Source organism: Balaenoptera borealis, assembly GCF_965194805.1.
Source record: "Balaenoptera borealis genome assembly, chromosome: 3".
Classification (NCBI taxonomy): domain Eukaryota; kingdom Metazoa; phylum Chordata; class Mammalia; order Artiodactyla; family Balaenopteridae; genus Balaenoptera; species Balaenoptera borealis.
In genome coordinates, this window is record NC_138866.1 from 104813337 (window position 1) to 104827962 (window position 14626).

The following is a 14626-nucleotide window of genomic DNA, read 5'->3' on the forward strand; positions in this document are numbered from 1 at the left end:
CTCTTGCATTCCTATACGTTAATGGTGAAAAATCTGAAAGAGAACTTAAGGAAACACTCCCATTTACCACTGCAATAAAAAGAATAAAATACCTAGGAATATACCTACCTAGGGAGACAAAATACCTGTATGCAGAAAACTATAAGACATTGCTGAAAAAAATTAAAGATGATACAAACAGATGGAGAGATATCCCATGGTTTGGATTGGAAGAATCAATATTGTGAAAATGACTATACTATCTAAAGCTATCTACAGATTCAATGCAATCTCTATCAAATTACCAATGACATTTTTTACAGAACTAGAACAAAAAAAATCTTAAAATTTGTATGGAGACACAAAAGACCCCAAATAGCCAAAGCAATCCTGAGGGAAAAAAACCGAGCTGGAGGAATCAGACTTCCTGACTTCAGACTATACTACAAAGCTACAGTCATCAAGACATTATGGTACTGGCACAAAAACAGAAATATAGATCGATGGAACAAGATAGAAAGCCCAGAGATAAACCCACGCACCTACGGTCAACTAATCTATGAAAAAGGAGGCAGGATATACAATGGAAAAAAGTCAGTCTCTTCAATAAGTGGTGCTGGGAAAACTGGACAGCTACATGTAAAAGAATAAAATTAGAACACTCCCTAACACCATACACAAAAATAAACTTGAAATGGATTAGAGACCTTAATGTAGGACTGGACACTCTAAAAGTCTTAGAGGAAAACATAGGAAGAACACTTTTTGACATAAATCACAGCAAGATCTTTTTTGATCCACCTCCTAGGGTAATGGAAATAAAAACAAAAATAAATAAATGGGACCTAATGAAACTTAAAGGTTTTGCAAAGGAAAGGAAACTGCAAACAAGATGAAAACACAACCCTCAGAATGGGAGAAAATATTTGCAAACGAATCAACAAAGGATTAATCTCCAAAGTATATAAACAGCTCCTGCAGCTCAATATTAAAAAAACAAACAATTCAATCAAAATATGGGCAGAAGACATCAATAGACATTTCTCCAAAGAAGACATACAGCTGGCCAAGAAGCACATGAACAGCTACTCAACGTCACTAATTATTAGAGAAATGCAAATCAAAACTACAATGAGGTATCACCTCACACCAGTTAGAATGGGCATCATCAGAAAATCTACAAACAACAAATGCTGGGGAGGGTGTGGAGAAAAGGGAACCCTCTTGCAGTGTTGGTGGGAATGTAAATTGATACAGCCACTATGGAGAACAGTATGAAGGTTCCTTAAAAAACTAAAAATACACTTACCATATGACCCAGCAATCCCACTACCGGGCGTATACCGAGAGAAAACCATAATTCAAAAAGACACGTGCACGCCAATGTTCATTGCAGCACTATTTACAATAGTCAAGTCATGGAAGCAAGCTAAATGCCCATCAACAGGCGAATGGATAAAGAAGATGTGGTACATATATACAATGGAATATTACTCAGCCATAAAACGGAACGAAATTGGGTCATTTGTAGAGACGTGGGTGGATCTAGAGACTGTCATACAGAGTGAAGTAAGTCAGAAAGAGGAAAACTAATATCATATATAATCGCATGTATGTGGAATGTAGAAAAATGGTACAGATGAACCGGTTTGCAGGGCAGAAGTTGAGACACAGATGAAGAGAACAAATGTATGGACACCAAGGGGGGAAAACTGCGGTGGGGTGGGGATGGTGGTGTGCTGAATTGGGCAATTGGGATTGACATGTATACACTGATGTGTGTAAAATTGATGACTAATAAGAACCTGCAGTATAAACAAACAAACAAACAAAAAAACAACCAATACTAAACTTTCTTTGGGTTATTTGTATGGAAATATGTTAATATAAATGTTTCAGGCATTACATGAAATTTCTAAAAATCTTATATGTTCTGGTATAATGTTATAAGTCATAATTCTAGTTATTACTTTAAAATGTATATCTCAGAAATAACTAAAAAAAAAATGAAAAAAAGAAATAAAAAACAGATAACAAAGAACAAAAGCAAGGAAAAAACCACAAAGCAACAAAAGTAAAGTAAAAATAGAAAAATTTAAAATGATATGTTTTGAAAAAAGATTAAGAATATAAGAATAAAACTCAAAAATAAAAGATAAAATATAATAAAAGCAACAACACCAACAGCTGAGCAAAATAAAACAAAAAAATAATATTAGTACTAAGAATATTCTCCTGGGGCCTCCTCTGTCAGTGTCCTTGCTCCCACAGTGACCCAGAGCCAATCCCCGCCTCCTCAGGAGGCCCTCCAATACCTCTAGGTAGGTCTCTGGACCTGCTGTGGGAACTGTGGGGCCAGCACAGACTCTGACCTGGCCCGATTCCTGAGTGTACTTGTCCCCAGAGTCCAGTGCTTCAAAGGCTAGACTGGTCTCAAATGTTGAAACACTCATTGTCTGTTCAGGTATTCCACAGATGCAGGATTTTCGCAGCTGACATCGGGGGTTTAATCCACAGCTTGTGCAGGTGCACGGAAAGATTTCCATTCCTCTTCCTTAGTCGCACCGCCCCTGAAGCTCAGTTTTGGTTTTGACCCCACCTCTCTGTGTGCGCCGCCCTCGGGGGTCTGTTCCTTGCCCAGGCAGGAGAGAGCAAAAGCAACGGCTGCTTGGGGCACCCTTTCTCACTCATGTTGGGGCCTGGGTACTGGGGCCACAACTGAGGTGTCTGCAAGTTGCCTGCAGCAACGGGTCCAGCAAACAGTTGGAATAGACTGTGGCGCTGGCAAATGGGAGCAGGGGCAGCCCCCCCCCCCACCTCGTGCCTCTCAACAATGGTGCCTCACTTTCCAGGCAACCTACTCTTCCTCTAGGGGCATTCCTGGCCACGCCTCCCCTCACTCCCATCCCCTCTGCTGTATCCGCGCAGCCCACAGCATTCCTCTCCCTGGATTCGTTCTCCCAGCCCCACGCTTTAGCACTCAGCCCCCTCCAGCATCTGCGGACTCTCGTCCCAGGCAGGGGCGCCCAGGCCTGATTCCCAAGGAGGCTTTGGGATGGTCAGTGCTCAGGCCCCCAGAACCCACGCAGGCAGAGGAGACCCTGGCCCGGTGGGGGGAGTGGGCCCGCTCAGATGGGAGCTCCTCCCCATGCCCGCAGAGGCTGAAGAAGCTGGCAGTTGGGGGTTGGGAAAAGGTCTTATAATGGCGGCTCTGCCCCTTGCACATCACTTGACAATGACCCCTTGCTTTTATGGTATCTCAGGCTTTTTCTGCAGACTTATCCAGTTGTGGAGTTTCTTACTCCTGTCCCTTCAGGCTGTCTTTTCACAGCCAACAGCTGTCCCTTCCCTGGGTCCGCACTGCAAACCCCACTTTCCAGCACCCAGCCCCCTTTTGCAACAGGCGACTCGTGATTCAGGAATGTGCAGAGCAGTGGTGTAGACCCTGCATGCAGTTCTTACTTTGTCCTGCCTTCCACAGACCGTCTGCTGCATTCTCCTTTGATCCCCAAAACGTGCTTTTCTGTCACAGCTGATTCTCCCACCGTGAGGGAGTTTTTCTGAGTGTGGGGACCTCCACTCACCTTCAGCTTCCCACCATGGTTGCTGGTCCCTTTTTTGATTCCTCTTTTCTTTTTTTTCTTTTCTTTCTTTTTTTTAGGTGTCCAAAGTTTTCTGCTAATATTCAGCAGGTGATCTGTGGGAATTGTTCCATCTGTAGATGAATTTGCAATGTACCCGTGAGTAGCGACGAATTCTACATCCTCCTGTTCTGCCATCTGGATTCCCCCCCTCCTCCTTTTAACTTTTGTAACGTAGTAAATAGTTCCTTTTCATTTGTATTATTAATACTTTTAGTTTTCTCTCTTTTTCTTTATCAGTCTAGCTAAAGGATTGTAAATTTTGTTGATCTTTTCAAAGAACTAACTTCTAATTTTGTTGATTTTCTCTATTTTTTAATTTTCCTTCATTTATTGCACTCTAGTCTTTATTATTTTCTTCTTTCTGCTTCCTTTGGATTTAGTTTATGCTTCTTTTTCCAGTTTATTAAGGCAAAACTTTAGGCGACCGATTTGAGATCTTCTTTTTTAATACTGGTGCTTATAGCTATAAATTTCACTCTAAGCATATATTTAGCTGTTCCATAAGTTTTTTGTGTGTGTGTTTCCATTTTCATTCATTTCAATGTATTTCCTAATTTCTCTTGTGATTTATTCTTTGACCAACTGATTATTTATGAGTGCATTGTTCAATTTCCTCATATCTGAGAATTTTCCAAATTTCCTTGTTATTGATTTCTAATTTTATTCCATTGTTGTTGGAGAACATATGTTGTATGATTCCAGTCCTTTTAAATTTATTGAGGCTTGTTTTATGGCCTAATATGTGATCTTTCCTTGAGAATGTTCCATGTGCTCTTGAGAAGAATGTATATTCTGCTCTTTTTTTCCTCATAGTTACTGTGTGTGTGTGTGATAAGAACACTTAAGATCTACTCTCTTAGCAGATTTCAATTATACAATACAGTATCATTAACTACAGTCACTGTCATGTACATTGGATCCCCAGAACTTATTCATCTTATAACTGAAAGTTATACCATGTGACTGACATCTCCCCATTTCTTCCACCCTCCAGCTTTTAGCAACCACTGTTTGACTCTCTGGTTGTATGAGTTCAATTTTTTTAGAGTCCACAGATAATTGAGATCATACAGTATTTGTATTTTTCTGCCTGGCTTATTTCATTTAGCATAATGTCCTCTAGGTTCATACATGTTGTTGTAAATGGCAGGACTTCTTTTTTATGAAAGAAAGTATTCCATTGTATATGTATATGTGTGTGGGGTTGTGTATGTGTGTGTTTGTGCATGTATGTATGTATTTATATTTCACGTTTTCTTTACCCATTCATCCTTTGACAGACACCTACGTTTTTTTCCATGTCTTGAATAATTTGAATAATGCTGCAATGAACCTGGGCTTCCAAGGTCAAGGTTCTAGCTGATTCACTTTCTGGTTAGGAGCTGTCTTCCTAGCTTGTCTTCTCACTATGATGACGTTCTCACTATATCCTCACATGACCTTTCTTCTGTGTACAGAGAGAGAAGAAGTGAGCTCTCTGGTGTTTCTTCGTATAAGGACACTAATCCTATCAGATCAGGGCCCCACTCTTATGACATCATTTCACCTTAATTATCTCTATATAGGCCCTATCTCCAAATACAGTTACACTTGGGGTAGGGCTTCAATATAGGAATTTGGGGAGCATGCAAATATTCAGTCCATAACAACCCTTAACACTTAACACAATGGCTATAAATAGTCCTAAAATAGACTAAAGAAGGACCACATTAAAAATACGTGCCATTCAAAAAAAGCCGTAAGACTGAAGTCTGGGAACTACCATGGCAGTTTGTTGGCACATGGATATGATTGATTATTTTATTCACATTGAAAGAGTAAAAGGAAGAGAGAATTCATTTACAAGAAGACGTAAGAATTCTTTCTCAGAGAAAGATACCTTTGGCTACCACTGTTTTGTGAGGTGAGGTCCCATCTTGTCATCCTGAGCTATGTTCACCCTAAGACTTCAGCCTTTCTGAATGTGGCTGGAGGACTCACAGGATGAGGTTGCTGAAGATCTATTTGCTTGGTGAAAGAACAATGCTTCAGGGTCAGAGTGAAGGAAAAACTCAGAGAAGAGCAAAATGCCTGACATTCAGTTTGCCATTGTGTTGGCTTTCTTCCATTTCTCCCTCCTCTCTACCCTTCTCTACCCTGTTTCTTCCTCCAGAAAGCTGACCTATATGGAGCACATCAATGGGCTTCCTCGCCCTTTAGCTTTTACCTGAAGACAATTATCCAATCCAGGTTTTAAAAGAGATAAGTTAAATGGCTGGAAACTGGTCACATGTCAAAATGGAGCTAGATAACGAAAGCTAGTAAGGCCTGAAATTGAATGAGGTGAAGGCCAAAGGAAGCTGATGTTGGGCAAAGACCTTCAGGGTAGGGACTTCCCTGGCGGTCCAGTGGTTAAGACTTCGCCTTGCAATGCAGGGGGTGCAGCTTCCATCCCTGGTTGGGGAGCTGAGATCCCACACGCCTCGTGGCTCGTGGCTAAAAAACCAAAACAGAAGCAGTATTGTAACAAATTCAATAAAGACTTTAAAAATGGTCCACATCAAAAAAAACCTTTAAAAAAAAAAAAAAAGACCTTCAGAGTAGATGGAGAGATTCCCAAGCCAACATGCATAAAGCTGTAGCGGTTTTTAATATAGTTTGAGCCTTGATTGGTATGGGCCTCTAAGAGCTTTTATAGAAGCAAGAGAAAAGCAGATTTAATGCTCTGGGTTCTTAGCAATAAGAATTCAGATAGCAAGAAACATATCCAAGTATTTAAGTAATCACTGTGTTGCATAAGAACAGAAGACTGCTGCAGTCCAGCCTAAGTCATTATAAAGAAGAATTCAACTACATACTAACTCAAGAAGACAAAGATCATAGCTGTGAAGGAAGAACAATGATTTTATTTGGATCTGGATTTTGCATGGCATGACACATACTAAAAGTTACTTTCTCTGGAGTAAAATGCAGGAGATTTTGTATTTCTGGAGTAAAATATATTGGATTTTGAATTTCCAGCAGTATCATCTAAGATATTACAAGAGCCATGAAGTAAAGAGGGAGTAGTCATTCTTCAGGGCCATCACAATTGTCAAAATGAAAACAGCTCATATGTTATTAAATAGGAATGCTTATAAATGACTATTGCTGTGCTAGAGCTGGGGATAATCTAAAAGCCTCATAATTTTGCCCAATAGAGGGACCCATTTTCAGTTAGGCTGTAATCAGGAAGAAATTCTTTCACCTCAGGGGAATGTTATATATAATATGGTGTGTATAACTATGGTAGGGTTACCAAATATTATATGAGCCTACTTGGGCCTCCAGCCTCATACACTCCTCTCTCCACCACGTGCCATGTTCTGGTACTTTCACAGAGGCATGTATCCTACCTCTGAATACCAGGAACTTCTTATGTTCTGTAAAGGAGGCCAGAAGGACAGGACTACTGTAAGAACTTCTGTGCCCAAGAGAGGGAAGAAGGCAAGAAGGCCAGGACCCTTCCCACTGAGAAGTGGAACTTGGCTTAGTTTTGCATTTGTTTTATGTGATGGGAAAGATGATACAAAAGAGCCAGCTAGAACAAGCCTTGTGGGTTTGAGAAGGAAGAGAGAATTCATGCTGCACGTGTGTGTGTGTGTGTGTGTGTGTGTGACTTTTGCTGCATGATGGTCCCATCCACTATGGCAGGTGGTCCAAACAGACTCCTGGAATGTAGCTGATCAGTCTTCCCCAGAAGGAAGAAGAAGAATTGGGAGAAAGAAAGCTTCCCTGAGAGGCTCCCTCACAAGCTATCTAAAGTGCTCAATTGATGTTTTATCTCTTATTTACTTTTTGTCTTAGATATTATGCTGAATGAGCAGAACGTGCTTCTCCTCCTCAGGAGTTTGTTGCACAAACTTAAGAATGATAAACACAGATCCCTTCCTAGAAATACAGTGCCATAAAACCAGACAGTTGGAAGGAAACTTTAATAACATCTAATGAAATCCAGTGCTCTCGTTCATGTCTGGAGATAAGGAACCTCAGGCCCAGAGAAGTTCAATGAGTTCCACAAGGGCATCCAGATACTTAATGGTAGGAACAAGTATGGGGTTTACTGTCGCAGAGGTAGAGTTGACTACAACTCAGTATTTTATTACAAGTAAGAGCCATGTAAATCAATCACACCCTAGCTCACATACTCAGAAGGAATAAACTAAACCAAACGTCAAAAGGAAACAAAGTGTCCTCAAACGGCATTGCAGAACCAGTCTAGTTTCTTACATATAAGGTATCTCTCTTATTTTTATCTCAAATGATATTTTATCAATACTTAACCTGGTGGTGAAGCTGAAAAACTGTCTCTGTGTTATCCTAAGAATTACAGAATTACCAAGGGCTTCTGTAATGTGCAACTCACCTAGACAGAAATAAGCTGTGTTAACAGAGTATTTTGTTAACAATGCTGTTTATCTGGTTTTCTCCATGCTGGGTATTGGAATTGTTATTGTAAAACTTAGATAGGACCCACCTAGCCCAGTTAAGACTTATTTAACTCAGGATTTTGTAAGACTAGTAGTAGATGTGTTGAGAATGACTAAACTCACACACCTGAATGAAAAAACTGTCCTTTAATATTGATATATCTTTTAATATATATCAGAACTGAAAACATCATAAAACAATTGTTCTTAACTTTGAGGGAACTTTTTGAGATCCTGAGGGAATTTATGGATATATCTTCCAGAAAAATTTTTATACACAAGAAGTTTTAGTTATAATTCACAGAATTTCCATAGACCCCAAGGTCCATCCACGGAGCCCAAGATAAGGCCCTCTGCTGTATCGTGAGTTCTGGTATCATCTTTTAGTTCTTCTTTCAGCCATTTTGGCTAAGGGATTGTCTCTGTTCTGGTCCAATCTGCATGACTTTCCTGCATCTCCTTCCTGCTTCACCATACTTCTTTTGGGATACTTCTTTTTTGGGATGTCATTCTCTAGGTTCAGGGGCCTTAAAATTCCACCCTGAGAACTCCCTTTATGGGTGCATTGTTTTCACTCTAAGAGGTGTAACAAAATTCTGGCTGCCAATTTTACTTTAATGCTAGGAATGACTTTGGTTCCTTTCTTTGACTCTATATGCCTCTCCTTGTCTTTCTAATTTCTAATGGTTTCATATTCCCTCCAGAGCTTAGAGGATAGGGGGAAGGGGAAAGTTTTATGTTGTGTATGTATGCTGTATATAATTAGGGTAGCCGTGTAATTTATAATCAAAACTGGTACACTTTGGGAGTAAAAAAGGTGTTATCAATAATTATACCCACACATCCAGCACTGTCCTGACAAACTAGGCCATATGGTCCCACTAACCTAAAACTAAAGTACTGCTTGCTTTCCCTTTGCCCTTGTTGCTTGGGCATATACCTCTCTCAGGGGTCTTGTGAGAAGTAGTGGTTAGAACTTGGAAATGAAGAGGCCTCCAAGGTGAATTCAGAGCTAGAACCCAGTGTAGCCCCTCTAATATGCATGGGACAAAGCCTAAGTAGGTTTGTGACTCACCAGTGGTTGTTGAAGCTACTTTGCAATATAGCCTGCCAGATATGGTAACCCCTGGTGTTAATGCTGCAGCTGCACCAGGCTCAGGAACTAACCTGTGTGCTTTCTTATTTTTCCTACTTCTTAGAAACCCAATCCCACTATATAATTCATGGGTCAGAGTTCCCAGTGGGTGTGAATGATTAGTGGGTGTGAAATGGTCAAATAAGAATACACCAGGGCTGCAGTAACCAGGCTGGAAGTTGGACATTAGCACTTAAACCCTCCTGTCCCAGGGCACACTCAAAACACAAAGGTGGCAAACCAGAGTCAAAGGCAGAGCACAGAATGCTCAAGTAAAGAAGCAACTGCTTTATGCATTCACCTGTCAGTGGACATTTAGGTTGTTTCCATGTCTTGGCTATTGTGAATAATGCTGCTATGAACACAGGGGTACATGTATCTTTTTGAATTACAGTTTTATCTGGATATATGCCCAGGAGTGGGATTGCTGGATCATATGGCAACTCTATTTTTAGTTTTTTGAGGAACCTCCATACTGTTTTCCATAGCAGCTGCATCAATTTACATTCCCACCAACAGTGTAGGAGGGTACCTGTTTCTCCACACCCTCCCTAGCATTTACTATTTGTGGACTTTTTATCATGGCCATTCTGACTGGTGTGAGATGATACCTCATTGTAGTTTTGATTTACATTTCTCTGATAATTAACGATGTTAAACATCTTTTCATGTGTCTGTAGTCTATCTGTATGTCTTCTTTGGAGAAATGTCTATTTAGTTCTGCCCATTTTTTGATTGGGTTTTTTGTTTTTCTGATATTGAGCTGTATGAGCTGTTTGTATATTTTAGAAATTAATTCCTTGCTATTTTTTAATCGAGTTTTTCTTTTGATGTTGAGTTGTATGAGCTGTTTATATATGTTAGATATTAACCCCTTATGAGTCATATCATTTGCAAATATCTTCTCCCATTCAGTAGGTTGTCTTTTTGTTTTGTTGATGGTTTCCTTTGCTGTGCAAAAACTTTTAAGTTTAATGAGGTCCCATTTATTTATTTTTGCTTTTATTTACTTTAGGAGATGGATTCAAAAAAATATTTCTGTGATTTATGTCAAAGAGTGTTCTGCCTATGTTTTCCTCTAAGAGTTTTATAGTATCCAGTCTTACACTTAGGTCTTTAATCCATTTTGAGTTTATTTTTGTATATGGTGTTAGAGAATGTTCTAATTTCATTGTTTTACATGTAGTCCAGTTTTCCCAGCACCACTTATTGAAGAGACTGTCTTTTCTCCATTGTATATCCTTGCCTCCTTTGTCACAGATTAATTGACGATAAGTGCGAGGGTTTATTTGTGGGCTCTCTATCCTGTTCCATTGATCTGTGTGTCTGTTTTTGTGTCAGTATCATACTGTTTTTATTTCTGTAGCTTTGTAGCATAGTCTGAAATCAAGGAGCATGATTCCTCCAGCTCTGTTCTTCTTTCTCAAAATTGTTCTGACTATTTGGGGTCTTTTGTGTTTCCCTACAAATTTTAAAATTATTTGTTCTAGTTCTGTGTAAAATGCCTTTGTTACTTTGATAGGGATTCCATTGAATTTGTAGATTGCATTGGGTAGTATGGTCATTTTAGCAATAATGATTTGATTAATTTTGTCTTTTAACCTTCCTACTACCTTTCTAAGTGGTTGCTCTACTACCTTTACTGTATGTTGGCCTTTACCAATGAGATTTTTCCTTTTGTAATTTTCATATTTCTAGTTGTGATCTTTTCTTTTCCACTTAGAGAAGTCCCTTTAACTTTCCTTGGAAAGCCAGTTTAGTGGTGCTGAACTCTTTTAAGTTTTGCTTGTCTGTAAAACTCTTTATCTCTCTTTCAAATCTGAATGATAGCCATGCCATGTAGAGTATTCTTGGTTATAGATTTTTTCCTTTCATCACTTTGAATATATTGTACCACTCCCTTTTAGCCTGCAAAGTTTCTTTTGAAAAGTCAGCTTATAGTTATGTAACTTGTTGCTTTTCTCTTGCTGCTTTTAATAGTTTCTCTTTATCTTTTTTTAAATATAAATTTATTTATTTATTTTTAATTTTTGGCTGCATTGGGTCTTTGTAGCTGCACGCGGGCTTTTCTAGTTGAGGTGAGTGGGGGCTACTCTTCGATGCGGTGTGCGGGCTTCTCATTGCGGTGGCTTCTCTTATTGAGAAGCACGGGTTCGCAGGCTTCAGTAGTTGTGGCTCACAGGCTCTAGATCACAGGCTCAGTAGTTGTGGCACATGGGCTTAGTTGCTCCACGGCATGTGGGATCTTCCCGGACCAGGGCTTGAACCTGCGTCCCCTGCATTGGCAGGTGAATTCTTAACCACTGCTCTACCAGGGAAGTCCCTCTTTATCTTTTTGATATTTTAATTATAATGTATCTCGTTGTAGTCCTCTTTAGGTTCATCTTGTTTGGGACTCTTTGTGATTCTTGGGCCTGGATGTCTGTTTCCTGTGTCAGGTTAGGGAATTTTTCAGCCATTATTCTTCAAATAAGTCCTTGCCTCTTTTTTCTCTCTTCTCCTTCTGGGACCCCTATAATTCAAATGTTAGTATGCTTGATGTTGTCCCAGAGGTTTCTTAAATGACCCTCATTTTTTAAATTCTTTTTTATTGTTTTCTATTCAGTTTGGGTGATTTCCACTACTCTGTCTTCCAGTTTGCTTATCTGTTCCTCTGTATCATGTATTCTACTGTTGATTCCGTCTGGCGGGTTTTTTTGTTGTTGTTTGTTTGTTTGTTTGTTTTTGCCACATCATGGATCTTAGTTCCCCAACCAGGGATCAAACCTGTGCCCCCTGCAGTGGAAGCACAGAGTCCTAACCACAGGACTGCCAGGGAATTCCCTCTAGTGTATTTTTAAATTTTAGTTATTATATTCTTAAGCTCTGTTTGGTTCTTCTTTATGTTTTCTAATTCTTTGTTAAGATTCTCACTGTGTTCATAGAGGCAGTAATTTGAAAGGAGCCTAGTCAGACCCACCTGCTGATCTTGAAGGGCCTCCTGGTGAGGCAGGAGGCAACTAGGACTCCCACTGGGAATATAGGCACTGGCAGCAGCCATTTTGGGGAGCTCCTTCTATCATGAGGTCACTGGTGCTGGCAAGCACCATACTGGAATCTTTCTTCTAGGGCATTAGCACCAGGAACTGACCCGCCCACCAGTGGACCAGCAGCAGTTTCAAGAACTCCCAGGCCACACGGCCATCTGTGCAGGGACCTAGCCCTTCCCACACATGGGCTGGCAGCCACCACATGAGGCAGGACATGACAGCCAATCAGGCTGGGGACCAGTCCCTCCTACCAGTGCACCCACAGTACTCAGCCCTGCCACAGCCTGGGTAGAGGGCATCCCTAGAGCATATAGCTCTGGTGACCAGAGGCGAGTATGCTGCTGAGCTCCATAGAATGTCTCATAGATAGTTTCTCTGTAAATAGTTGTAATTTGGGTATGTCCGTGGGAGTAGGTGAGCTCAGGGTCTTCCCACTCCACCATCATGGCCACCAAGCCTTCTCTAGACTGTTGCTTTAACAAGTTTTTATCTTTCTGAAGGATACAAAGATACATCTGCCTTTCCATGTGTAGGCATATTATAGGCCATTGACACAGTAGAAATAGTGTATGGGAGTATGTAACTTGCTCCATCAAAATTCCCTTATACAGTAGTAAGTAGAACCTTGAATACTGATATATCTCAACACTTGTGCTAATGGTATAAGAAAGAGGATAGGTGTGGAGGTAGAGGAAGGTAATACATGAACAGAGTCCTGAATGAAATGAGAGAGTGAACCATGTCAAACTCTAAGGAAGAGTGTTCTAGTCAGAGGGAACAACAAGTGCAAAAGAGGTGGACACATGCTTTAGTTTTGAGGATCAGCAAGAATGCCAGTGTGGAGAGAGAGGAGTAGGCAAAAGTTAGGGGAGCAGGCAGATCATGTGAAGTCTGATAGGCCTTCATAAGAATGAGTTTCAGTTTAAGTATGGCAGGAAGCCACTGAGAGTAAGCAAGGGAATTACCTGATCTGATTTGCAGTTTTAAAAGCTCACCATGGTTGCTATATGGAGAATGAATATTTGGGGGCAAGTATGGAATCAAGAAAGACATTGCAACTGTACAGAAGTGGTGGCAGGGTGGAAGGAGTTTAGTATGGAAGGAGGGAATGAGAGGGAAAACTTTGTTCTGTTTCCTGGCCAGAACCCCATCTCTGGTTCATCATTGCAATAATATTCTTAATATTGTTTTAGGATTCCTTATTCTCTTGGGCCTTAAATAGACGTTGTAGTACATGTAGTAATGCTTCTAGGTAACTTGAATGCTAGTTACAGTTGGAGACTAAGAATTTTTTTTAATGTTTTATTGAAGTATAGTTGATTTACAAGGTTTCAGGTGTATAGCAAAGTTATTCAGTTATATGTATATATACATTTTTATATATATATTCTTTTTCACCTTCTTTTCCATTATAGACTATTACAAGATAATGAATATAGTTCCCTGTGCTATACAGTAGGTCCTTGTTGTTTATCTGTTTTACATATAGTAGTGTTTAACTGTTAATCCCAAATCCCTTATTTATTCCCCCCCACTTCCCTTTTCCCTTGGGTAACCATAAATTTGTTTTCTGTGTTTGTGAGTCTATTTCTGCTTTGTAAATAAATTTCTTTGTATCATTTTTTTAGATTCCACATATAAGTGATATCATATGATATTTGTCTTTCTCTGTCTGACTTACTTCACTTAATATGATCATCTCTAGGTCCATCCATGTTGCTGCAGATGGCATTATTTCATTCTTTTTTATGGCTGAGTAATACTCCATTGTATGGATATATACACCACATCTTCTTTATCCATTCAGCTGTTGATGGACATTTAGGTTGCTTCTACGTCTTGGCTATTGTAAATAGTGCTGCTATGAACATTGAGGTGCATGTAACATTTTACATGAATTAGAGTGCATGAATTAGAGTTTTCATATTTTCCGGATATATGCCCGGGAGTGGGATTGCTGGATCATATGGTAACTTTATTTTTAGTTTTTTAAGGAACCTCCATACTGTTCTCCATAGTAGCTGTACTGGTCTACATTCCCACCAACAGTGTAGGAGAGTTCCCTTTTCTCCACACCCTCTCCAGCATTTATTGTTTGTGGATTTTTTGATGATAGCAATTTTGACTGGTGTGAGGTGATATCTCACTGTAGTTTTGATTTGCATTTCTCTAATAATTGGTGAGGTTGAACATCTTTTAATGTGCTTCTTGGCCATCTGTATATTTTCTTTGGAGAAATGTGTATTTAGGTCTTCTGCCCATTTTTTGATTGGGTTGTTTGTTTTGATGATATTAAGCCTCATGAGCTGTTTGTAAATTTTGGAGACCAATCCCTTGTTGGTCACATCATTTGCAAATAGTTTCTACCAGTCTGTGGGTTTTCTTTTAGTT

General features: G+C 39.8%; 1 protein-coding gene across 9 annotated transcripts in view; it reads left to right on the forward strand.

Moving 5' to 3' along the window:
- Positions 1-14626, forward strand: part of TEX9 (testis expressed 9) — a 224665-nt gene that overhangs the window by 79688 nt on the left and 130351 nt on the right. For 8 of the 9 annotated variants that reach the window (XM_082388153.1, XM_082388158.1, XM_082388157.1 and 5 more), the window contains one exon: positions 3641-3719. The exons of the other annotated variant lie outside the window; for it this stretch is intronic. In XM_082388153.1, the coding sequence (XP_082244279.1) occupies positions 3701-3719 (19 nt within the window). In that variant the 5' untranslated portion in view covers positions 3641-3700. The remainder of the gene's footprint in view (positions 1-3640; positions 3720-14626) is intronic. 9 annotated transcript variants of the gene reach the window in all.